At 47.9% G+C, this 25,544-nt stretch overlaps 1 protein-coding gene across 3 annotated transcripts in view; it reads right to left on the bottom strand.

Moving 5' to 3' along the window:
- PTPRF (protein tyrosine phosphatase receptor type F) overlaps positions 1–25,544 on the bottom strand; it is a 382,739-nt gene that overhangs the window by 68,865 nt on the left and 288,330 nt on the right. For all 3 annotated transcript variants that reach the window (XM_065657671.1, XM_065657672.1, XM_065657673.1), the window contains exons 7-11: positions 22,557–22,667; positions 6,003–6,272; positions 2,629–3,210; positions 1,951–2,084; positions 779–923 (exon numbers count right to left, since the gene is read on the bottom strand). In XM_065657671.1, the coding sequence (XP_065513743.1) occupies positions 779–923; positions 1,951–2,084; positions 2,629–3,210; positions 6,003–6,272; positions 22,557–22,667 (1,242 nt within the window). The remainder of the gene's footprint in view (positions 1–778; positions 924–1,950; positions 2,085–2,628; positions 3,211–6,002; positions 6,273–22,556; positions 22,668–25,544) is intronic.

Raw genomic sequence — 25,544 nt, 5'->3', positions numbered from 1 at the left:
CTAATCTGCTTATGCGCAGCACTTTGAGCGGCCAATCAGAGCAATGCGAACTCCTGCTCTGTGATCACACGGAGCAGAGCGAGGATGAAAGTGATATTGCCTGGGTCACCTCATTACCCAGCCTCTCTATTAACTCGGCTGCAACTTGTTCTGGTTTCCCCTAGTGCTGCAGTCCCAGAAGCAGCACTTGCTCACACGACCCAGGCAAACAGCTGCTTTCCAAACTGACTCCTCCAGCTGCCTGACAGCCACTGGCACATCTGGCTTCAAAGGATGCCTCACCTTGCAGTCAAGTGTATGGACCAGGGGTGGACTCCTGTGGAAGCAAGGCAGCTGGAATAGGGAGTGAAGGGGTGAAAATCCAATGGTTTGGAGACAGTCACAATTAGAGCCAAACACCCATATGCTGCCTGTCCAGACAGCTTGTCTGCATGGGAGTGAATTCATAGAGATGCACAAACCCACTCAAATCAATCTCTCCAAAGCAACTTCCCAGCCTGTTTCACTCCCCCATCAGTTTTTATGAATCTACCCTTAGGGAAAGATAGCATGATCAAAGGGACACGAAGGAAGAACTTACCACTTGGGTGCACCCCCTCTGCCAAAGAGCCCTGATCCAAAACCCCAGTTGACTTCCCCCATCACACCCTTTAGCAAACTGCATGCCAGCATCCCTGCACACCCAAAGGGCAGAGGCACCGAGCTACTCCGTGCCAAGGTGGCGGAAACCGGACTGCTTTTGCTTTGTCTTCATCACTGCAGAGCATCAGACACTTACTGGATTGGGCAGTTCTGGCTTCGATCGTGGGGGTGTAGACTCCTACGCCCAGCTCTGAGCGGGCACCCAGACGGAACTTATACAGTGTGTCTGGTTTGAGACCTTCCACAGCATACGAGGAGGTTGGGTCAAACTCCACCTTTTGCTGTGAAATAAAGGGAAACACAGATTATTTGGTATAGTTGGAAAATAGAGAAAAGCTGGTGCTGAGCTCCCAATGCCAAGGGAATAGGCAGCCCCATCACACATTCTGGCCCCACAGAAAGTCACAGCCACGCTGCCAAACCTGCTGCAGTCCTGCAGGACACCAAAGCATGGAGTTCCCTGGGTGAAACACAAGGACTGTGCAGGGAAGCAGACCTCTCTGAAATCCAGGCTACAGTGCCTGGTGCCCTGACTGCACTCACTGTCTGACGGCTTTGTGGGAAGCTAAACAGCTCAGACGAGGGGCATGGGACACCTGAGTTTGCTTCCTACCAAGAGACAGCATCTACCCGTGAAACAGAGTAAAGCTCTTGTCCTGGAGTAGTCAGCATCTCTAATGCACCTAAGGAGTGCTGGTAAAGGACTTGGTTTTGCTGTCACTTCACCTGGAGGGCACTTATTTCTGGCAGCTCTCATGCCACTATAAACACAGGAGCAGAGAGGACCAGAGGACACTGTGATGCTGCCATGGCACAGTCCTCACTGTGCTGCCCTGCAGCCAGTGCTACTTTTGACATATTTAGAGCTGGACTTCTTTTAGAGACCTGACAGTAAATGTGGAAGGGCTCTCTCTAGGCCACCCTCAATCTGCTCCTTAAGTGTAACCAGTCCTGGAGCTGCAGATGCATTTTGGAGGTCATTTCAGACCCACCTGGAAGCCAGACTGGCCTGCACAACTGTTTAAAGGCACTAGCAGTAAGGATGCCTCAGAGATGGTGTCATGGTATTCTGGAGTCTTTGCAGTCCCAAACCAGTCAATACCTACTTTGCTGGGCATCAACAAGCACTGCTGAGGTCTCTTACACAGAAGCCAGACAGAGATTGCCATACTCCTATCACACAACCATGAGACAGAGAAAACATGGAGAAGAAACAGTCCCATTGCCACCCCAGCTCACACAGACGCCCTTCCCAAGCTGTTGGATTGTTATGTTCATTCTCAAGTGCTGCTGATGCAGGATCCTCACCTGTGCGCCATCCTCCCCTTCCCAGTACAGCAGCTCGTATTTGGTAATGCGCTCCTGAGAGGCGGGCAGCCACGTCAGCAGGATGCGGGTATCAGACTCTGCTTCTGCCTGGAAGTCAGCTGGCTGGGCAGGAACTGGGGACCAAACACATGGTTAGTGCCAGGAGGCACATGCAGGGAAAGAAGCTGTGTGGCTCCGTGGAGTCTGTGTTTCAGCTTGTGAGGATCGCTCTTCATTCTTTCTGGACCCTCCCTTCTTCCCTCTCCCCTGTACAGTGCTCTTGGAACAACCCACACAACAAGGAAGCACCTCTGGGACCCAGGCAGGTGACTATGGGAATTGTACTCACTTCCAGCCCCTGACTGCATCCCAGCTCCTTCCTTCCACACATGCACTCACACCCCGGGAGGGCCCAGCCCAGTGGCACAGGTTCACGCCTAGGACCTCGTGTCACATTTTTAGCCATTGTGTCCCAGACAAAACTGTGGGCTGTGTTACTTGTACAGAGATCGATACCAAATCCCCAGCTTAAATCTGATGGCTGTGGGGTGGGGATGCCACTCTGACATGCAACCATTTGAGCACCAAGTGCAGTTGCAATGCCTGACACAAACCAGACACACAGCTGAGCTGCACACTGCTGGGACACGGAGCTGCGGCACCTCACTCCATACGTACCCCCTTGCTGCGTTTTGACCTGGATGATGTCCGAGGGAGGCCCGTCGCCCACCGAAGTAAAGGCCAGGACGCGGATGCTGTATGTGGTCCCTGTGATGAGGCTCCCCACGGTGGTGAGGTGGCTGTCGTCCGTGTTGTGTTTCTGCCACATGCTCAAGGGCAGATGTGGGTCAGTGGTATAGTAAACGCGGTACCCTCTGATCTGTCCATTTGGCTCCTCTGGCTGCTCCCACTGGACCAGCATGGTGCTGGCGCTCAGCATCCGTGCCTGGACTTTGAGGGGTGGACTTGAAGGAGCTTGTTCTCCTGTCCGGGCCTCGACCAGCTCACTGGGGGGACCCCTGCCAATGTTATTGACTGCGATGACCCGGAACTCATACTCTGAGAAGGGGCTGAGCCCACCTATGCTATAGCGGGTTGTTGCCACACCATCCACCTCCTGGAACTGACCCTCCAAGGATTTGGGCTTGTATTGGATGACGTAATATGAAATGGGGTCAGAGTTGCCTGAATCCCAGGTGAGGGTCACGCTGGTAGCTGTCGTTTCAGTCACTAATGGCTCCGTTGGAGGTTTTGGCAGTGCTGCAATTGGAAGGCAGAGAGGCGTGATTTAAATAACTCAGTCAGCTCAAACCCTTCAATGTGCATGGGGATAAAAATGGAGCTGCCACCTCTCATTAACATTCTCCTTTAAAAGGCAGAAATCATTTCATACTCTAGAACATGCATTTTTATATTACCATATATTGCTTGAAGTGGTTCTTAATGGAAGGATAAACAGAGCAATCATGTTATTAGACGTGCTTGACGCACTTACCAGCAGCAGGCTAAATAAAGGTAATTCAACAGGGATGCAGGAATGTTTCTGTCATGGGGTTTCAGCTGGCAGTGGGAAGGTGCTTGCTGGGCTGGCCCCAAGAAGCCAGGTGTACAGCTGATTTACAAGGGGATACAGTAAAGCAGAGCACCACAAGTCACCTGGAACTATGCGCCTGCTTCCGCAGAGATGGCATCCTAGGCCATAGGGAGTTCATGGACAGTGCTGTTAGATGGGGTGATGGGGGGAAATGCCTTGTGTTACAGTGCATGCAGGAGGGATACAGCCAGAGAAATTACCAACTTTCACATCCACTATTTCACTGGGTGGAGTGTCAAACTGCAACCAGACAATAAACCGTTACACAAGAACTCTGTGACACTGACATCACTGAAGTGTTAATGAGAATGCAACTACTGCAAGCAAACATTTCCAGAATTTGCCATTTTACCAAAAAAAACAAAGAAAGAGAATGAGTGTGTGTGAGAGAGATTTGCAGAGTACACAAATACTTTAAGACAATGACTGAATTAAAGTCTACAGTAAGTTTAAGCCTCCTACGAACCACCCTAGTTAAAGTCATTAGTGACTGTAATGCAGCTGTGCTTGACGAGTAACTAGAAAAAATGCTCAGCTCAAATTAAGATCCTCAAGTACTTCATTCTTTGGCAGAGCCATCAGGTTTCCAGTTTCCACATGGTTCAGCTGAGGAGGGCAGGCTCTTTAGCACAGGAGCACACCTGCTCCAAATGCCAGGGAAGATGACTTTTCCAGTGCTAATGCAACATGAACACTCGAAAAATTGGTGAGGACCAAACTGGCATGAGAGGGAAGGGTGTGCAGCCCACAACCAGATGCCACATCACTGCCCATAGAAGACTCAGGATGAGCAAACACATCCTGCCCAATATTACAGCCTGAAGCAACACATTTCCTAGAGCATCCAAGAAATCAGCAGCCTCATGCTTTCAAGGGCAGATGACACTCATCCACCTTTCCTTTGGAGAGCTGCAAGCTTGACTCTTGCTAATTCTTGGGTGTGCAGCCTGCATGTGAGCAAGGGGCAGATCTGGCACCTTCGATGCCCTTACTGCAATCGGCTTTGTGTCATCTTGCTTCTCCTGTCTGCCCTGCAAATGGTACTTTCCAGCAAGCACAGGAGAAGCAACAGTGGGTGAAGGAGACAGGGACAGAGGCAGTAGAATATCTGTAGTGAAGGTGCAGAAAAGATAGAGGAACAAGGAGGAAAGCAAAAGGCTAAAGGAGCTGAGCAGATCGCTCCCTGTCCTGGGGTGGCAGCATCACTTGGTCAAAGAGGGAGCAAGGCAGAGTCGTCCCAGCACAAAGAGGTAATGACTGGGAACATCAGTGCAACGGTGGAGTTCCCACCTCCTCCCTCCATGTCCAAACCACCTCTCCATCGTTCCCCCTTTCTTCCGTACACTCTTGGGCATGTACTATAATCAAGGCAACACCTGCGCTCTGTAAGAAAACGGAGGCTGGAAAAGGTACTGATTAGCAGGCGCTGGGAGTAAAGGGAGTGGTGTGCGGCTGAGGTTAAAAGCATCTTCCAACTAGCACCAGGGAAAAGAGAATTTGCTGTTAATCTGTAGGTCATAGAGGGCTAACACTCAATTCTGTGATTTGTTCAAGCAGAGACTCAGTGCTAAAGGTGGCCATAGTGTAGGAGGGGGCCTGCAAGAACAGACAGACTCAAAAGATGACACATCTGTGGAAATCTGAGCTACAAACCACCTGCGGGGAGAGGAGGAAAAGGACAGTGTGGACCTGCTTGGCCCCAGATGGAAAAGGCAGGACACATGCTTCAGCCTCCTGCGAGGGAGCGGCCTGGGTGGGCTGTCCTGTACTCAGTGCTCAGCAATCAGCAACAACATCATCCTTGGGGCAAAGCTACCTGTGAAAACAGCAGCAGGAAGCATGCCTCAAGGACAGCAACAAAAAGGAAGAGAAAGAGCAAGAGGCAGAGCAGTAAGGGAAAAAGAAAATTGACAGAGGAATATGCAACAATTTAAAAATGAACATGTAGAGCTCCTCCCTGCAGGGGAAGGAGGATGCTCATTCTGGCGAGGCCCACGGACACTTCACATCGCTGGGATCAACATTCTCTCATCCTGCCCTTACTGCAGGAGGACACCTCTGTGCAAACAGCTCTCTGAGTGCAGACATATGCAGACCCCTGCCTCAGGACAGCCCGTGGCTGCCGCTGTGCTGAGCTGGTCCTGCTGGTGCATGGAACAAGCCAGAAATTGCTGGGATAAGCACAGAATCAGTGAGGCTCCCTCGTGGCGTAACAGTGACCTGGCCTGACACAAGCCTGTCTCCCATCATGCCACATGCAGGGAGAGACAAAGTGACCTCCTAAGCAAATACTATACTGTCAGCAGGAAAAAAAACGAAGGTGTGAGTTTGGGAACCTCCCTCACAAGGTGGAAATGTCACAGGAGACTGCAGTCACTTAGTTGCACCCAAAAACTCTTTGGCAAATGGCTACAACATTGAAACCCAAGTAGGAGCACTGTGAGCAGTAATTCCTTACCTTTGACAGTGATCTGGGCTGTGGCTTCGATCATGCCGAGCGAGGAGATGGCCACACAGGTGTAGTTGGCAGACTGGACGATGTTATTTAGCTCCAGGACATTCCTACCGACAGGCATCTCATCCTCTTTGGTCAGTTCCTCCACACCAGCCATCCACTTCACGTAGGGCATCGGAGCACCTACTGCCACGCATGTGAGGTTCACGCTCCCCCCAGGCATCACCTCGTGGTTGCTCGGAGGGATAGAGAATCGAGGAGCAACACGCCGCACTGAAACAAGGAGGAGACAGCTAGTAGGGTCACAGAACCAGCAGAGAGCACTCCGTTGCATTGCAGGGGTACATGAGTGGGGGTTCAACACTTTTGCCTGTCTATCCCTCGGGACAGATAAAATGAAGTGCAAGAGCTGTTCAGAGCTTTGCCAAATTGTACATACTTTGCTCTCCTTCCTTAGCCACTGGCATCTTATTAGAAGAACTCATTAAGGGATGGCTCAATCCATTCCCTCCAAACATAGCCTTTTGAAATCATATTACTAACATGAAACATTCCTCCATTTAAATTACATCCCTTTAATTAGAGAGTATGCACAAATGCCAGTCACACACTCTCTCTGTGCAGAGCCCACTGAAGGTCTGCAAAACAGAATTACCTGCTCAATTTATTAGCTCTAGAGTAAAGTAACTCGTCCCCTAAACCTCTCAGGGTTTGGGCAGGAGCAGCAGAAAGGTTTCTTTCTGAATTAGCACACGTGTGCTGCTAAATAAAATATAATTCCTTTCAAAATGTAATTCAGGTTCTACCTTGGCTCAGAAAAAATAGTCACCAGAGCTGCATGACATTGTCAGGGCCTGAACAGATCACCTTGCTGGGCAGGAGAGAACTAATCCTGACAGATGTGAGATCATATCCATTTTGACAGAAGAGAGCTGGGCTGGCAGAACCCTCCCCACCTTTGTGGCAGCACTTTGGGAGATGTATTCCTCCTTATTTCATTGCACAGCTTCTCTTCATATCAATCCCTTGCTGGGTATTTCATTCAAGACTTATTTGTAAGCAACTCTCAGCTACAATAAAGCTCTAAAGCTGCCTGCCATATGCATTCCCGTCAGGAAAATGACACTGAGAAATGAGGCCCCTTCTTCAGGGTTAGTGTTATGGGCCTATTTAAGCAAGGGTAGGGAAACAACTGTGCTCGGTAAATCTTTGTCTCCTCTGGGCAAGCTCATTTTAGTCTGTAGTTAAAAAGGGAAACTGCTCGAATGTGTCTCGCCCAGCAGCCCTGCTCTCCTCTAGCTTCCTCCACCAGAGAGGCAGCCCCGGAGCCTCAGCGGGGCTGACGATTGACTGGCTTCTGAGGAGCCTCTCCCTGCCAGGGATGTTCCTCCATCAGTGCATGGGGCTGGTGGAGCACCCAGCAGCTGGGGCAGCTGGAAACGGGGCAGAAGCCCGCGCAGTGCCAGCTCACAACGCGCCGCAGGCATGACCAGCCCCACAGGAGCCGGGGGTCCGCAGGGACACGGCTCTGCTGGCACGGCTCCTGCCACCACAGCATCTCCGGCAGACGGTAAAGCTGCTGACAGCCCGGCGAGCTGCAGAGGTGTCAGCTCTGCTTGCCAAGCTGACTCTCCCCAAATCAAATTTCACTAGCGCTCTCTTTGATGATTCATCCCCAAACCAACAGGCTTGCAGAAATAGACTGAACACGGAAGCCCCCACACTAGCATGTACAACAGAGCTAAGACTTCGTGATAAATTAGACAATACTGTCAACATCGTGTGTGTACTACACATCGTCTCGGTGACAAAACAGGGCTCATTAGCTCCTTACCAGTCAGGGGAAGGATAACTTGCTCTGCTTTTTTTTTTTTTTGAATGTCTAAATCCAGCATCTTGCTGGTTGTTTCTTTTAATCAATTATTAAATCTCAAATCAATAGCTACATGAGCCATCGCCAGTGAGGCGTTACCTGACTGATGGGGCAGTGCTCCCCAAATGAGACAGAACTGAAAGTGTACTCAAGTGCTATGCAGTCATGAGAATACGGAGTTAACCTGATGGACATGGCAATGGTTTAACATGATGGTGTGTATTTCCAACCAAAGCATCCCAGCACCGTTCATTAAGAGTCAGGTTTAATTTTCGAATGAACATGGCATTGAATTATTTCGGGTAGAAGCTGTTCAAAATTCATCCTCATCCAAGGACCAAGCCCACCCACCCACACTGTATTAAAATAAAAAAAAGCAAACTTCGAGGATAAAGCCACAGGTGTATACAGAGCACTCACACACATGCACCAGGCAAACAGGCTGGCAGGCACCGGAGCCTACTACACAGTCAGAAAGACAGCGGTGTAAGGGCAGGACAGGGAGAGGTAAGACGCACAGCAACCCACGTACAGGGACTTGGGAAGACAGGAGACTGGAGGACAAGAGGCCATGCAGGAAGATCAGAGCCCAGCATGCACAAACAGATTTTGACTCCCAGCCCTGTGAGACCAGAGGCAGTGCAGCCCGCTGCAGACTCCCCTGCACCTGCGCTGTGCCCCCACGTCAAGCTCTGCTTTCAGGGTGCTCCTGGGGCTGTGCTGAGCCCCATCAGCGCCGTGTCTCCCTTGATGCGTCCCGCAGAGGCAGCGCCTGTGGGTGCTGCAGCCGTCTCTCCCGGGGAAGCCAGCAGCCGACCGTCCCCGCCGCCCTGCAGACAGCACAGGGGAGATGCACTTCACAGGGGCTGGGGGTTCTCTCAGCAGAGCTCTGCAGGGTGAAGGGAAGGACTGAGCCCCTTCAGAAGCATCTCTCCCCCGTCCAACCCGCAGGAGAGCAGCAGAGATGACTGATGTGTTCGTGTGCCTCAAGAAGGGATGAATGGCAAGGAAAGCTCTCCTGCAGATCAAACCAGAGAGCGGGCAGGCTGCAGCATCGCCAGCCTTAAGACGGGCCATGCCTGCTGCACACTGCAACCTACGGCATGCCAGGAACCTGTGTGGGGCCTCGGCTCTCAAGCCTGGCAACAGGTGAACGGTTAAACGGGCCTCTGCAGTGTATTTTTGCGACCCAGAACGGCTGAGCCGGCCTCCCCTCACTAGCGCACCGGTACAGCTGCTGAGATGGGCTCGGTGCTCCGTGCTGGAGAGCAGCGGTGCCCAAGGCAGCACAGCTGCTAAAAATGGATGCCACGTGTAGGGGTCAGCTCTCAACTCGGGAGGCGGGAGGGGGTCAGGGCAATGCCTTTGGTGAGAGATCTGGCCTGGACCATACTCTGGCAGGAGCGCGTGCAAAGGAAGGGACAGGCTCCATCAGCCTCCCATCCTCTCGGGGGATAATTGGCAGCTTCTCGTCCCAGTCAGTACAGAGGGAGAAGGGGAGATGCTGTCAGTTAGCATTAGTGAGAGCTGGCAGAGCTCTCACAGCAGCTTGCAGAGCACCATCAACACATTCCTCAGGCTCAAGCCAGCGATTTAAGTCGCTTGCTTTTCTAGCGTAAGAGTCTGGTAATAATTTAAATCAGTATAACTCCTCAAAAAGCAGCATTCTTAGAATTTCTGTCCAATTTACAAGTCAAATCACATGGGCTAGCACAGCCCATGATGCTACCTAAAGTGCTCCAGAAAATTTTGTTGTTCTTCATTTATAGCAGCAATGAAATTTCCCTTTTTATTACAATTTTCTTGACAATAATTTGCAATATTTTTTTTAATCTTCTTTTTGGATAAAGATCAGAGAAGGTGGTTTGGAGGTTTTGCAAGAACAGCACAGGGAAAATTGCTGTGAGTATTAAAATGATTTCAATGGACAATAGTATAATTCAGAGGTTTAGTTAAACCAGCAGACTGTCAAATATGAGATTCATTGTCATTCATCCCAAGAACAGGCATCGTAAGGGCTCTGTGCTGCTCCACTATTCAGCACACCTCCCTGTAGAGAGTGTTCCCTGGGAAGTGAAGTGAAACCCCAGAGCAAGGAGCACTGCAGTGCAACCTGAGCCTGTGCCCTGGATCCCACAGGACAGGGAGAAAGGACAGCGTGGAGACCAGCTCCCCAGTCACTAGGGGGACCACGGGGAGGAAGGAGGGGAGCAGGCAACATGAGAGTCACAAAGGCTGAGACTGAGAAATGTTAATAATTCAGCATGCATTAACATGCACATTCCTTGCCTTGAGAGCAAAGAGCATGAATCGATTGGCCGGCTCCTTTCACCACGGGAGTGGCTGTTTCCTAACGTCTCAGGTTCCCTCTGAGGGTGACATTACCTCTTGAAGAACCAGAAACCTCCCATTCCTGCTGCTGTCTGCAAGAGCTGTGGGCTCTGAGCCCAGGCCACCAGTGCTCAGGAGCCGGCGCTGTTAGCTCCTCTCTCGCATGCAGAGACACTGCTGGCACACGGCAGGGCTCTGCTGGAAACACAGCGGTGCCAGGATGACTGTCCGTGCTTCCAAAACCGAGTGCTACTGCTAGGGACAGGGAAACGAAAACTGCTTCCCTTGCTGGCTGTCTTGGCCACAGCACAGCTGGGCCTACGACAATGCTAACGCCCCTCCCTCCAGCTTGCAGAGATGCTGAGCTTCCTTCCCCCGGTGCCCAGCAGGCATTGAAACTCCATCCTCTCCCTCCTGAGACCCATCACGGGTGCCGCCCCATGGCGACGGAGAGCTGTGCCCTTGCTCTGCACACTTCTCCGCTCCTCTCTTGGGCAATCCCAGCTGCTCTGGTCCTGCACCACTGTCCTGACACTCTCTCCCCTTTGCTCTTTTTCTGCACGAAGGAGCAGCCATCCGGAGCCCCGTGTGCTCCTCCCTGGCTCCTGCACAGCACATGCAAGTTCGGAGGGCTCTGCTCTACCCACCGACTGGGGTGAGTAGTAGAGTGATGCGGGGGCACAACTGTGAGAAGGTGACACTGTCCAACTTTTTTCCCTTGGTGCAAGGGATGTGCTCTTGCCACCACCACGCTGCAATCCTGCCCAAAACTGCCACCTCCCTCAGGAACCACCTCCTCAGAGCTGGGAAGGAGTGAATTTAGGAGATATCCTCAAACATGATCATCAGTCTGCGTGGTTTACTCATCTGTAGACACCTTTCATCTTTCCCTAGTGCTATCATTTTAAGGAAGGACTTCAAATGGAAAGGCATTTGCTGGAGTCTCACAATCTATTGACAGAATCAACAGCAGGAGAGGAAAAATTGGAACCAGAAAAAAATGCATTTACAGTCTAATCTTGTGCTCAAACAATGCTGTACTATTTATGCTCCCAATGCATCCTTGAGTGCTGACATTTTATAGACAATTTCCAAAACAGGGCCTTGCCATTTTTGGATTATATTTCAGCTATAACTTTTAGGTCTAATTATTTGCGCTGACAACCACATATAAAAGAGGATATATCATTACAGTGGTGCAGCACTGGAGACACATCAGCATTCAGCATACTGACATACTAATAGCAAAGTAAGGGAGAGCAAGATTGTGGAGCTATGCAATTTGCATTCACTCTGAAATTTCTCTGATGAAAATAACACAACATTAAGGAGGGGAATAAGAGAAAAGATCCACTGTATCAAGATAAAATAACTCGTTAATAAATAACCTTGTAGCAGTCACAGAGCAATAATTAAATGCATGGGTGAGCGGTACACAGTTTTAAGTAAAGCTGGAAAAATGTAAGATGTAATTATCAGTGCCAAACAAATTATAAGCACGGCAAATCCCAATGGAATATTTAGAAACTAATTTCTAGCTTCACGTTAAATATTTGTGTACATGGGTATTTTTGGTGGGGTGGGAAGGAGGGGTCGACACAAAGAATGAGAAATTATCCGCTCCTGCTGGCTTATATCCATTCTCGGCTGCCTCCCCTCAGCTAAACCATGCGGCTAAAACGTTTAAGTGCCCTGTCAAAGGTTCATTCTCCAGAGGTGCCTGAGCCATCACAGCGGTGCTTCAAATTCACTGAAATCTGGGAGGCTTTGGGTCTTGGCTTTAATTTCTTCTCTTCCTTGTTCTCATTTTTCATCATTGTCTTGGGCTCAGGTAATTTTATCCTCTACAAAATCTATTTTTAGAGGGTAAACAACAAAGGCCTCGTGCCTCAGTACAATCTAAATGAGAGCACGTTCCAGGGAGAGAAACGGGAGCGAAGTCACTGTACTGGAACAACTGCTATGACAACTTGTTAAAACTTGTTCCAGTGATGATTATAAGATCAACCCATGCAGCTGCCTGATGACATATGTGAGAGGAGCCAGGGTCTCGTCCCCGTGCCACCTGGGAACAGTGTCGGGCTGGAGAGCTGCTGTGAGCATCCCTCCCGCTGCGGAGGGACGGACAGACCTGCATGGTACCTGCTCAGTGAAGGAGTCATCTCCAGAAACTAGCTCAGGACTTCTGTCAAAACCAGCAGCCTTCCTCAGCATGAAATCATGAGTGCCTCAAGCTAGGTCTGAAGCTAGATTTATTTTGAAAGCTGGAGTCACCTTTCACTATTGTCCTTTGTTCTCCTCTGGCTCTCTGAGGGCAGTGGGACAGAGCAGGGCAAAGCACAAATCAGGTTTTACTGGGTGGCTATGAGCTCCTGCGCACGTTGCCATGGGTCTCCCTGAGCCATCCTAGGTAAGGCTGGGGCCACTACCAGAGCTCCCTGCTCTCCTGCCAGCAAGTGAAAGATGCAGCCCCAGGGAGGAAGAGTCAGAGCTGCCCGTGCAAAGGGCCCTTGTCCGAGCATGGAGAAGTGGCCACCCCAGAGCAGGGACTGTGGAGGAGCAGGGAAGCTGCCTCGGCACGAGGGCCTTGCACCTCTCAGCCAGCTGCCCCTGCTGCCCTGTGGCAAGGGTGGGCAGCATGCTGGGTTCTTCTCCAGCTGAGATCAAAAGTAAGCTTTTTGACTCTAGAGAAAGTTAAAACTTTTAAAGCTACAGGAGAAATTGAGGCACCCAATCTCTCTAGCAGCTTGCAAGGGCACTAGAGATCATTCTGATCTCTGCTTCCAAAGACTGCTCTTGATCTCCAGCCAGAAAGCAGCAGCACTTTAGAGGTATTAGACTGGCACCTAGCACAGGTAACGGGTTAGAGAAGGACCCCACACACAGCAGCATGCATTTCTTCCCACCCTACCTTTGGACAAAACCGACCTGGCTGCTATTTGCATGCAAAATATATTCTATGCATTTTAAATCTCAAGCAACAAAGGCATGCAAGCAAAGTATCAATGCCATCACCAGAGTCACAGCAAACAGAAAGCAGATTTATCAGGCACACTACGGCCGTGCCTGGAAGGGAGCCAGAGTCTGCAGGGCCCCCTCCCCTTCTGGGGATGGCTCTCCTCTCCCTACTGGAAAAGTCCCATCTGACGTGGCGTACTGTAGATGGATAAGAAGTGAAAAGGACCAACCTTCTCGCTGATCTGAGAGATGAAAGTTTGTTTTGTTTGATGGCAGAGTGCGATGAAGATGAGGAGGGAATAAAAAAAGACAAGGAAAAACACAGAGAGTAAAAACAGGCCAAGCTTCATCTGTCCGCACACCACTGAAACGACAAGACAAGACTACAGAGGTCAGCCATGACTTCCCACCGTGCACACACACCACTCCATGTCGTGGACAAGAGCACGCTGCACTCGCACGGCTCCAGCCCGGGGCAGGGCTGGCCCCTCCGCCTTCCTGACCGCTCACCCCTCGAGACAGGGCTGGGGGACACACGTACTCACACGGAGGGTGCTTCGGGGGCAGCCCTGCGCTGGGCCAGACGCTGGAAGCACAGACGCATTTACATGTGCAAAACACTCATGTACACGCACAGAGCGAGGGACTCCGGCCACCACACAGACTGACGTGCTCCCACACACCCACTCCAGCTATAAAGATGATGGCAAAGGCACTTTAATCCCATTGACCACATACTGGGAAGAGCATATACGTAGATTCGAATTTTATCAAGTATGAAAGAAATGTTCCAAGTGGTGAATGGAAAAATCTTCTCCCATGAAGAGCTGCTCCCCCTCTCCAAACAAAGAGCTAAATGCAGCAGAGAGGTATTAGGCAAGTGACAGACATGTGCAGTCTCAGCCGGGATCAGTTTCGGGAGAGCCTTATGGGTACACTGTGCTGCGAGTGAGAGATGGACAAGAAATCAGAAGGACAAAAACACCCAGAGAGAATTGAGCAGGTCCCAGTTTTTGTTCCTGCGGGAGAGACAGTAGAAGGTTAGTTGCATTTTCCTTATAGACAAAGGAGATCTTATTTCTCTCGCAGGAGTGACCTCACTCCAGCTACAGATCTGTGGCATATCAGCTGTAATCGAACCCTCGCTGAGAGAATACAGAAGTGGATTTGATAGTTAAAGACTGCTTATGAGTCACATTTTTGATAAGGGAAAGAGAAGGTGGGGGAAGGAATTTGCTTTCCAGCAGAAACACTGCAAATTAGAGAACAGCATGTGGCATTATACAGTGCAACAGTACAGTCAGCCATTTCCAGTGATTAGAGGACAAGATTTTAACCAACACTGACATGGTACAGACCAGGCAACAAACTGCCAATAACAGCTACAACACTGGCCTACAAAGTGTAATGGAGCTTGCAGGAGAACAGCAAAACAGTTGTTTTATGTTTCTTCAATTGAACTGATACAAGGGGACCAGAACCAGCCAACTCAGAGCTTAACTGACCCATAAGTGAGGCACGCATCAAGAAAGGACCCGCACTCGGACATCCTCAAAACAAACAGTCCTAGCTCAACGTCCAGGTTTCTCCTGGCCTGCTTGACAGGGGATTTTCCGCTTGGTCCACAAAACATTAACATAAGGCTCATTTAATCCTGTGAGACCCTGTGATGGGAGGGAACCTCTTTATTGCTGCTCCCAAGCCACCACTTTATTTCCTAATCTAATGGAGTGTATCACATCTGCATGGCTTCAGCAGAGAGTGAGGGGCTTCTGCCTTCTGCTCAGCTCTTCCCAACAGGGAGGATTTGCCTCCTGCCCTTGCCCAGGAAGGTCAGTGCTTCTGGCAAACCAGCATACCCGTGAATGGCTGCATTTCTGGAAAGCAGCATTAATGTTGCAATAGGGCAACACGAACTCCAAGTGCTGCAAGTGCCAGGAGGTTTATTTTGGGGACCTTGGCAGGGATCGCGCTGCATCAGTGTGCACGGACAGGAGTAGGCTCTGGCAGTGGCTTTCCCCACGTGTTGACACTTCAGATTAGAGTTGGAAAGGTGAGGAGACACATGTGAAACATGCTAATTCAAACAGATTACTTTATGGTCTGTCAAACAAGAACAAGTTTGGGACCTGCTGTTTGTCACTAATTGCTGGATTATCTCTTAATCTCTCATTATATTAGTGCCTTATGGGAAATAGAAACCAGTAGCAGGCTATTTTGGAACAGCTGTAAGGGAAGAGGGAACACCTGGGCAGAAAGTTCTCTCTCCTTTCCCTTTAGTTAATGCTTAAACAGCTGCTGCTTTAGCTGAGATAAACCAAATAAATGGTAAAATGAAAGTTTCATCTCCTTAAAGATCTCATTCACATGCTCCCTTATCTCCAGTTTTCTATCCATGTCACTGCTAAGCTAAGCAGCATGTTTTACCAACATTTTTTTTTTGCTTTTTTACAAAGCTAATTATTCTAAACAGTGACAGCAAATAACATCTGCCCCCCTCGCCCCATAGGGACATAGGATTTAACGCTGGGGTTACCCAGCACATCCCCTGTGCAGAATATCACGTCTCACTAGGCACGGTACCTCGTTCCCACGAACCGGAGCTGCCTGGCAGCTAACTCGAACATGCCAGTCTTTGTGCAAGACAAAGCAAGTCAAGTCGTAGCAGAAATGCCACCAGAGGATAGGAAACTTCAGAAGGTAAAAACGGGGCTCCTTTTAAGATCCAAGCTGAAACAGCAAAGAAGCAAAGAGCAAGGCCGTATCAGAAACGCATCTGCCAGTCCTGACTGTCAGGTGGCTCCAGTGCTCTGTAGGCAGAAATTCCCATGACGATTGAATTTGGCTTTTACCCTGCCACAGACATGCTCGTCTTACGCAGCAGCAGCAATACTCTTAACCACAGCAGCTTGTTGCAGAAAGAATGAATCTGGGCTTATGGGAGGCTCTACTTTTGTGTATTTTTGGGCATTAGCTCCCTGAAACAAGCCAGGGGGCTGTGGCCAGGATATGAATGCACAGGTCTGAGAGTTTAGATCACTAGCTCAAACAAAGGAACACATTTCTAAAGCTTTTCAGAGTGGCAAGCTAATACTTTCCTGAAAGAAACAAGAAAGTTCATTATCCCAATTGGCTCTGCAATTCTGCTGGGAACTGACAGCATCTGTCCTGTGCTAAAAATCCTCTGGTGCTATGTGAGGCATTAATACAACGGCAAACCCAGACACTTTGGAATCCAAAAGACAGAGAGGTTAACAAAAACGCAGAGGGAGATGAACCTGTTCCTGCTTATCTCCAAAAGCACATCTTGTGTCTCAAGGACTCCACATAAATCAAATTTTATCCTTTACAGCTTTTAGAGGTATTGAGAAACAAAAGGACAGATTGTCTTTTTTACGCCAGATTACATGAGAATAAGACAACCTCCCATTATATGCGATGAACAATGTTCTCATGCCACAGTGATGAGTATATTCCATCCTAGTGAGACAGACAGGATGCTCAGGGCGGCCAACCATCCTTTCCCATTCACAGAGCACACACATGCATGCACGAATTCAATTAAGAGCAGAAAATCTCAGAGCACCAGAGATGGATTTCCTAACCCTTTGTGCAAGTGGATATGGAAGTGGTGGGAATGGACATTTAGTCGGCACAGATACGCAGGCGTAATCGTTCCACAGACGTCTATGCAGGTCATGTGGGGAGGAGGGGGAAATAGGATTCCAAGTCCATTTCTGTGTTGTATTATCATGCACTGAGCCACCAGCCACTCTCCTTCTATTTTCCATAAAGGTCATTTTACAAATAATCAGACTTGAGCTTCGCATTGCACTTTTAACCATCAAAGGACTTTGCAAGGAATAAAACTATTAAGCTTATTTAGTTGAGTTCTATAAAGCGCATTGAAATCTTTAGATGGAATGTGCTAGCTGAAGGACAAAGAATCATTATTTATTAAACCGTGATCATAATAATCATTACGGCATAGCAAAATGCTTATAGAAACACTGGCGGTGAACACACTTCACCCCAGGAGAAAACATTACAACAATATTCATTGTAGTATTTGGGAAGAGAAAACCTGTCAGAGGCCTCTGTGAGCCTCTCCAGCGCCGGCACAAGGACACAGTCGCAGCAGCACGAGCGGCAGCGCTGGCAGAGCAGCGAATGTCAGCTGGTGCCGGGTGCTGTGCAGCTCCGGCTGTGCCGCTGGCCGCCTTCACACCGACCCTGCTCATGGCCACGGTGCATCTGCCCAAACTACAGCTGCTTCAGCACGGAGCAGCACCCGTGAGCAGAGTAAGGGAAGTTAAAAATACTGAAACCCATAAAAAGGAGCGCACTTTCTTCATCAAAGGGTCACTGCTCCCTGTTGCATTGCTCTACTGCAGCACTATCTTGAGGTCAGGACCGCACAATGCATACACGGGGAGACCGCAGCCCTTCCGACCCGTAGCCCACCTCAGCCATGTACCTGCTGCTGAGGGGTAGTTACTCCGTGGCCTCTATCGCAGTCTGTTTGTGTTGCTTCTGATGGTCCAGGGCAGACATCTGTGTGAAGCAGCAGCCTGGGTCACCCAGTCTGATTGAACCGCCCGTTCGCGTTTCCCGTCACCCAGACACCTCCCTCACAAGTCTCTGCAGTCTCGGCTTGTCTGTGATTGCTGCCAGGCCCTCCAGCACTGGCAGTGTCCCTCTCTGGTCAAGTGATGCCACCCCCACCAGCCCTGATGAGAGAGGCAGGTTTAACAGAACGTATTGCCAGAAGTGTGCGTACAGCTGGGTTGCAAACAAACGTATTCCCTGTTATTTAGCCGTTTTCCAGATATCTCCAGTTTTGGTCACTGACTGTTTGACCGCTATCCTCAGCTTTAACTCTTCTCCTGGCAATACCCTCAAGCTTCGACTGCTGTTGCTATTTTAGCTGTTTTAATATTACGTAAGCATAAAATGTCCTTTTTAAAGGCTTCAAGTCTTGTTGCTCCAGGCTCATGTCAGTCATTCAGAATTATTATTATTTACACAAGGTCCCCACTGCAGTAAGCATCATATAGCTGCAATTAGCCATTTCACTGAGCTCCCTCCATGACTGAGCCTAAGCTACCGCCAAGTGCCCAAGTGTGAAACCCTGCGGAGGCCAGAGAATTGCTGCTGGGGACAGCCACTATCCTAATTTCATTTTGGGTGACAGGTCCTTAGTGAAACTTGGCAAATAAAATTTCAGACTCCAAGCAAGTTTCTCTGCTGCCAAATGAAATACTAGCCTGGCCTTTCAAAGAGCAGATCAAGAAAGCACAGATTTTTGCAGTAATACCATTTCTATTTACTGTAGTCTGATTTACTAGTTTCCAGTTTAGGGACAGAGAAGACAATTCAGTTTCAAATGGTCTTTTTTTAAAAGCAGCTGTGCAGCTGCTTCTCTACAGTACACGTAGCATTTTGGGCCAGGGAACTCAATGCACTTGCCCCACTGGACTGTTCTTTGAAGGCCTGAAAAGCAGCACTTATGAAGTGAAAACTGGGCAGCAGCTTTCTCATTTGAAGGGAAGTATGCAGCCAATGCTCCAATAAGTACTATTGTAGTAACATCTGCATTGCTCACTGCTGTAAGCAGCACTGGGGAACACAGCTAGTGAACTCCACAGTGTATTAACATGGATATTCTTACATACATCTTCCTGTTAATCTGCTTCATTGAAGTAGGAAAAAATAATGTCACATGTAGAGAAAGAGAATGGTGGGAAAAAACCTTTCACACAGAGAAAGAGTCAAATAACAGTCCCTCTATCGAGGGGAGCACTACACAGGCCACCACGTTCACACGCATTTCATAGGATAAGACTTTTGGCTGAAAATGCTCCTCTTTCTGCAGATTCTGAAGCTGTAGGCAAATGAAGAGTGAAATATGTTCATTAAAAAACCAACAGCGTAGGTGAATCAGTGCAATTACACTATACTCCCAGTGAGCATGACGAAATGACGCCACATTTTTTTTTCCCACACCAGGTTCAATCTGCTTTCTACTCTTAAGTCAATTTCTTGTATATCTTGAATCAACTTCTTGGATTTTTGCTGCTAAATTAGACAGTAAGCTCTCTGGATTAAAAGAATCACATCTTCCATATATTTCTATTCCCTTCCCTTCTCCCTGCAGCACCACCAAGTCCCAAATCTAATCACTGTTACGATGTACACGTAACCATGGATCACAAAGGGATGAGTGTTCCTTCGTGGTGGTAACGACAACATCCAGGCCAGCACCAGCAAGCATGCTTGTGCCAAAAGGGCAGGATAGGAATATGCCACTGTGCCCACTCTGAAGTCCCTGCTAAGTCCCAGGGAGCCACCTTGCCCTGGTGTGCTCCTTGCTCTTGCTTTCACTCCGTTCTTGCTCCTCTGATGGTCTGGATGTTTTGTGCAGCCCCCCAAGCATGGAGGGCAGGGGAGCAGCAGAGGGAGGCAGTCGGTGCCCGGCACTGGCCTCCAGCCCCATCCCGGCTCTGCAGCAGCAGACAGATAGACCTGTCCCTCCAAAAGCAGAAGGCTTATGCGGGTTGCTTTCCAGCACACTTAGTAAGATGAAAATAATAGCTTCAAGGAAAATGCATCCATTTTCCTTTACAAATCCCTGGTGTGGAAATGTTTTAACTTTTAATGAAGTCCATCTGTACAGAAGTGCTGGCTCTAAAGGATTCAGAGAGAGAAGACACTGGTGTAGCCTGCTCCTTCCTCCTCCTGTTCTCTCATTGATCTAGGACGCCCTGAGCAGTGCCTGGATACTCCTTCTCAGCACCCAGTATCTTCCTTTGTTAGCGTGAAAAGTGTGATAAAGATGCTAATGAGCCTGTGCTTTCTAACACAGCTCACTCACAAAGGATTACCTAGGAGGCTAGGAAAGGGGAGGACATGATCAAAAACACAAAACCCAAGAGTCAAGAGACAAACAAACATTTGAACTATTAAAAAAACCCCCAGTAGGCTGTAAATGAGAGCAGACACAAGCGGTCCTGAGAACTACACAGGGTGGAAATTAGTAGTGCTGCTCAGTACTCAGCCATGCTTCCCGAAAAAGTGGCCAACTTCTTGGGTATTCATGGCAATGAGGTCAATCATTATGAACGACCATGCAGTGGCTGTGCAGCCGACGCGCTTAATTTCCACTGTAATTTAGCGTTAATTAATGTCTTCTCTAGGAAAGATGCAGGCACTTTCAGAAGACCCTACTGGAAGTCACTGATCCATCTAATAACAATCCTATAGGACTACCACAAGAAATAAATACAGGGATTCTTTTATTCTGCATCCCAGAGCTGAGAAAGTAAGATATTTTCATTTTTTTTCTTTGCTTGTTAAAGAAATAAAATATTGTTCTTGGTTTAACTAACTTTTTGAAGTCATCAACTAATATATAATAGCAACAATATGGTATCTTTTTTGTAGAACATTTGCTATCAGAAACTGTAAGCACAAAAACCATCCAGGACCTAGTATGCACAGTGATTTAATCTGATAATAATTTATGGCATATCCTGTCTTAAATATAAAGCAGGCTTTTATCAGGATCACACGGGTTGGAGACTGACGTTGTAAAGATTATGTGCAATAAAAAGGCTTGTTCCAAAAATTTATGTGTAAGAAAATGACAGTTAACAGCAAAGCATATGTCAAAGAACATGCTTCCCTTGGTGAACATCAGGATCCTCTCACACGTGCAGACCATCCAAGGCCCATGTCAAGCCCAAACAACATAGATGAACCTTGCTGAGCAGCAAGCCGAGTGTAAAATTCAGTACACTCCCCAGTCCTAAAGGATTACTTGCTAAATAAAGAGTGTTCATTAGTAATAAATTGGAAAGTTGTTAAGAGGAGGTTTTTCTGCCTCTTGAAGCTCCTGTGCCTTTTTTCAGCCGCACCTCTATAGAAAACAGAACATTGAGAGTCTGAGCATGTCACAGGAAACAAAAGCATCCCAAATACTGCAGCAAAACAGCTGGGTAGCCACACAAACCTATGCAACAACAGCCAGCCTGGTAACAGGGATCCTTTCCCTCAGAGTGCAAAGTGACAATCTGGGATGAGTTTTAGTACAGCTTGCCTGAAAAATGAACTTGCAAGAACACAGGGAGTTTAAAATCATCCATAATTACATTGTGAGAGTGAAAGGAGTGATTCCACTGCATAGATATAACTTCATCTTCTGAATATGCTTAATTGGATACTTCAGTCTTCCAAAGACTCTTAGAATCGAAATTACACTGCAAAATAAAAAAGCAGTCTCCCAGAATAAACAAAGTAAACAATGCCAGAAGCCACCTCTAGAAGCAAACACACAGAATGTGAAGACTTAATCATTCTCATGCCCTCTTTCCATACTAACCAATGCATATACAGCTTTAAAATTGTATTTTCTCTCTTCAAAACACAGGAAGGAAGAAATGAAGATGAGATTTTATTATTAGACAGTTGATTTACTATGTGGAAATTAAATCTGGTTCTAACTTCCTAAAAAACAATGGGTTGCACAAGCACAAGAATTTTCTTTCTCTTCTTGGGAAAATCCATAACTACATTTCCCGGGGGTTCCTGACCAGTGGTTCTGGTTATACAGAGTTTCATAAAAAGCAGCACATTTTTTTCTTGCTGAAATTAACAGAAAGTGTACAGGGAATTTAGCCCTTGCTTCTCTCCAAGCTAACTCAAACACCTTCAATGCAGATAAAGAAAACTGGCAAAAGACTGTCCTAATGTAAAACCTAGTTATTCTGGTGTGTTGAAAACAGCTTTAAATCAGCAACATACCATAACGATTAGAAAAACCACTTTACATGAATTGTGGCTAATTTCCAGCAGGTTCCCAATGTGAGCCATTTATACCCAGAGGCTCAATCATCCATGCATATAAGATGGATTAGGACAACCCCAAAAAGCTGTTCAGTTTTTAAAAACACACACATTCCAAAGCAAAGGCCTAAATATTGGCTCACCTACAGCAGAGCACCTCTGGCTCACCGGAGCATGACCAGTTTTATGCTGCTCCACCAAAGGTTAGTTTATACTAAGAGGATTAAGTATGCCTCGATCCCAATTAAAATAACTAGGACACAAAGTAAAGGAGTGAAAGGGAGTAAGGAATCCCAATTCTGCCCATATTTCAGCATTTTACATAACACCATATAAACAGCAAAACCAGATTTCCAGAAATGTGAGTCAAACCCAACGTGGATCAAAGATATCCTTGAACTTAACTTACTGTTTCTTGAGCAAAAGGTTACATCATACAATCCACAAAGTGTGACCAGGGCACTAAGGCAGGGAACGTACTCTTTCACTGAAAGCCGTGGAGTCTTTTGGGCAGGAGGAGAGTGACCTCCTTGGGTGGACGCTGCTCTTACCTCGAACGTAAAGGTTAGCTGGGGCAGAGTAGCGGGTTCCTGCGCTGTTGGTTGCAACACACTCGTATTTGCCTTGGTCTGACTCCTCGCTGTTCTCTATTTGCAGAGCTCCTGTACACAAACAAGATGACACAGACAATTCAGGTTATGGCAAATCTGGTAACTGAGCAGCCAGCCTCAGAAAAGGAAGGCCATTGCCCAGGCTTTTAAAGTATCTTCATGGATAAATATATTGTGATATTCCCTGGACCCACAGGGTACCAGCATGCAGGCAAAAGGTACCCAGTCTGCTGTTAGAAGCTTGTGAAATTGATTATTGTCATTTTTTTAATGTACAGGGAACCAGTTACTGATGTATATCCAACCGCCCCAACCACTTATATTCATTGCTTCAATAAAAGAAAAAGAAATACACATACACACATTAATTACAGCTTTGTATGGGACTCCTGTCTAATAAAAGGACCTTTAATAAACCTTTAATCAAAACAGCCAAGCACAAAGCACACTAACTGTAGCTGTTTGTTTCTTATCTGATGCACACAAAGCCTAGTAAATGCTCAACAAACTGCGACCTTCCTGTAGAAACTGGCAGAGTCCCATCTCTCCCAACTCATCACCCCTCCTTCCAACAGACACCCCCTTTCGAGAAAACACTTTGCCTTTCATCGGCTTTCTCCATGTCAGCGATCTCCTTGTTCTTTCAGAGTTCATTATACGTGATATAAAAAGATTAGAAACCCAGTCTGAGACACGAAGATACACACCAATGCAATACACCCATGTTGCTGCACGGCGCTCGCATGAGAGCCGCCCTCCCTTTGCCCCAGCAGTGTCTGCTCCTCCAGCTTTGGGTCAGGAATAGCTGCTAAACCCAGACCGCAGGTTCCTCGAGACCCGATCTGATCCTATCCTCCAAGTGCCAGATGCATGAGGGGCACATCTAAATAACTGGCAGACCGCATGGAGTAGCAATTCACATGGGGAACCTGCGGAGTACCCATGATGTGGAAGTGAGTGCTGGTCTGAGGTGCTGGTCTCTCTTCTGCTCAGCCCGCTCCACTGACGCCCAGCACTGCTCAGCCCGGGAGCCTGGTCTTTCATCCAACCTTTTGCCTAGCACAGATGACTGCAAAACCAGTCACATCTAAACTCCCCTAACCGGGCCCCATATGCAGACTAAAAGATGGAGATGCAGAGAAGAAAGGAGCAGGACGCATGTGACAGCAAGCTGGCACTGCAGGAGCGAAGGGCCCTTGGCCAGACGCTGAAGCGGCTGGTGCTCAGCCTGCTTCCCCCAGGCAATGTCGGAATAATTTTTAAAGTGCCTCCAAGTGCTCAGATTCTGCTGGTTAGGATTGCCTGAAAGAAGGGAACTCTGCTCACACACCATACACTGAGCTAAAAGAAAACATTAACCCCTTTGCTTGTAAGGATTTGAACTCATTTCTGCCTGCCACGGTTCAAAACGACCATTGAGAGCGGCACTGAGAATAGCTGGTGAAATTGCCTTCTCCCTTCTCGCTGGTTCAAGTTGCAGAGGTCAAACTCAGTTTTTCATATCATCAGAACAGAAGAAAAACTAATGTGAATCAACCACTGCCACCTACATTATTTAGAAGGATAAATTGAGACTGTAGCATAAGTCTATATGTCATGGGGAAAAATGAACTTCCCTGGGTTCTGCCATATAATAAAAATGATGTACAGAGCCCTCCCTATTGTTGCATTAGTGCTGGAAATGAGGTTTCAGCTAAACAGGGAAAGCTTGTTTCAAGAACTCTTTCCACCTACTAACAAAAGGACCTGCCAGCTTTCCCTAGCCACAGCATCCTCTGGGCCCCCACAGGCCAAAGCCTACAGAGCACTGCTGCTTAATTCAGGGAGAACATTGAATTTCAACATGTTGTCTGGGAAAAACACCTTCAAGCAGATAGCAGCATGACAGGCAGTGGAGCAGGAGGAAGCTTCCCAGCATTGACAAGACTCAGAGAATCCAGAAATGGAAAAGACCTATTAGGTTATCTTGCACATCCCTGGGGGCCGGGACAGGATTACTCCCTGTTGTCAATGTACTTGTGTTCTGTCCAATCCCATTTTAAATGTGCTGAGTGATAGGTCTTTCACCACTTCCTCAAGGAATTGATGCCACAGCCTGGTTATACACTCTGTCAGGAAGATTTTCCTGGAACTCACAATTTATTATCCCCTTCGTAATTCATGCTCATTACTCTGTGGGCACACACGTGCTGCAGAGTTCATTCTGAGTGCTTGCATCAGGCTTGGCTGGGAAAAGCTGTTTGCTGCAAAACATATCCAAACTTAAAAAAAGTCTAACCACACAAGAAAGTGGATGTCATCACCCTGAGGAAGACTATCACTGATTTAGCCTGTAGCCTTCATCAGCTGGCTGGGCTGAAAGAAGAGCCAGCTTCAGTTGACAGTCTGCCTAGAAAAAGTAAGATCCCTAGATAATTCTGCCATGAACATATACCTTTTTATAATGCCCCTTTTAGCCATTTAATATATTTCACTGGTAGTTATACCCTTTATACTTGCAATCACTATGCCTCTTAAATGCCGGTTAGTCAAACTACTTTTTACCCCTAGGGACTTCAACATCAGTGCTGGAGAGAGAAGAGGAAAACATAAGAGGATGAAGAAAATGAAGGCAGAGGGGAGTTTCAGATTACACGCTGTTATTGCCTGTCAGTTCTGCAGTCAACGTGGACCATTTTCTAGAATCATACTATAAACATGTAACATGTGTCAGCAGCTGCCTACAAACTGCTCAGGGACATTGGGCAACGGATTCTGGTTTTGTGTGGGTTGGCATGACTATTCAAACCATGGTGCGTCGGGGACAAGAAAGAACCCAGAAAGCAGAAGGAAGTTAGCGCAAACCTCTCAACTGAACCAGAAAGAAAACAGTTACTGCAATAAATCACCATTAGACAAACATACAGATCCTGCAGTATAGCTGACAGC

This window comes from Caloenas nicobarica, chromosome Z (assembly GCF_036013445.1).
Source record: "Caloenas nicobarica isolate bCalNic1 chromosome Z, bCalNic1.hap1, whole genome shotgun sequence".
NCBI classification, from domain to species: domain Eukaryota; kingdom Metazoa; phylum Chordata; class Aves; order Columbiformes; family Columbidae; genus Caloenas; species Caloenas nicobarica.
This window is presented reverse-complemented; position numbering and strand designations above follow the sequence as displayed.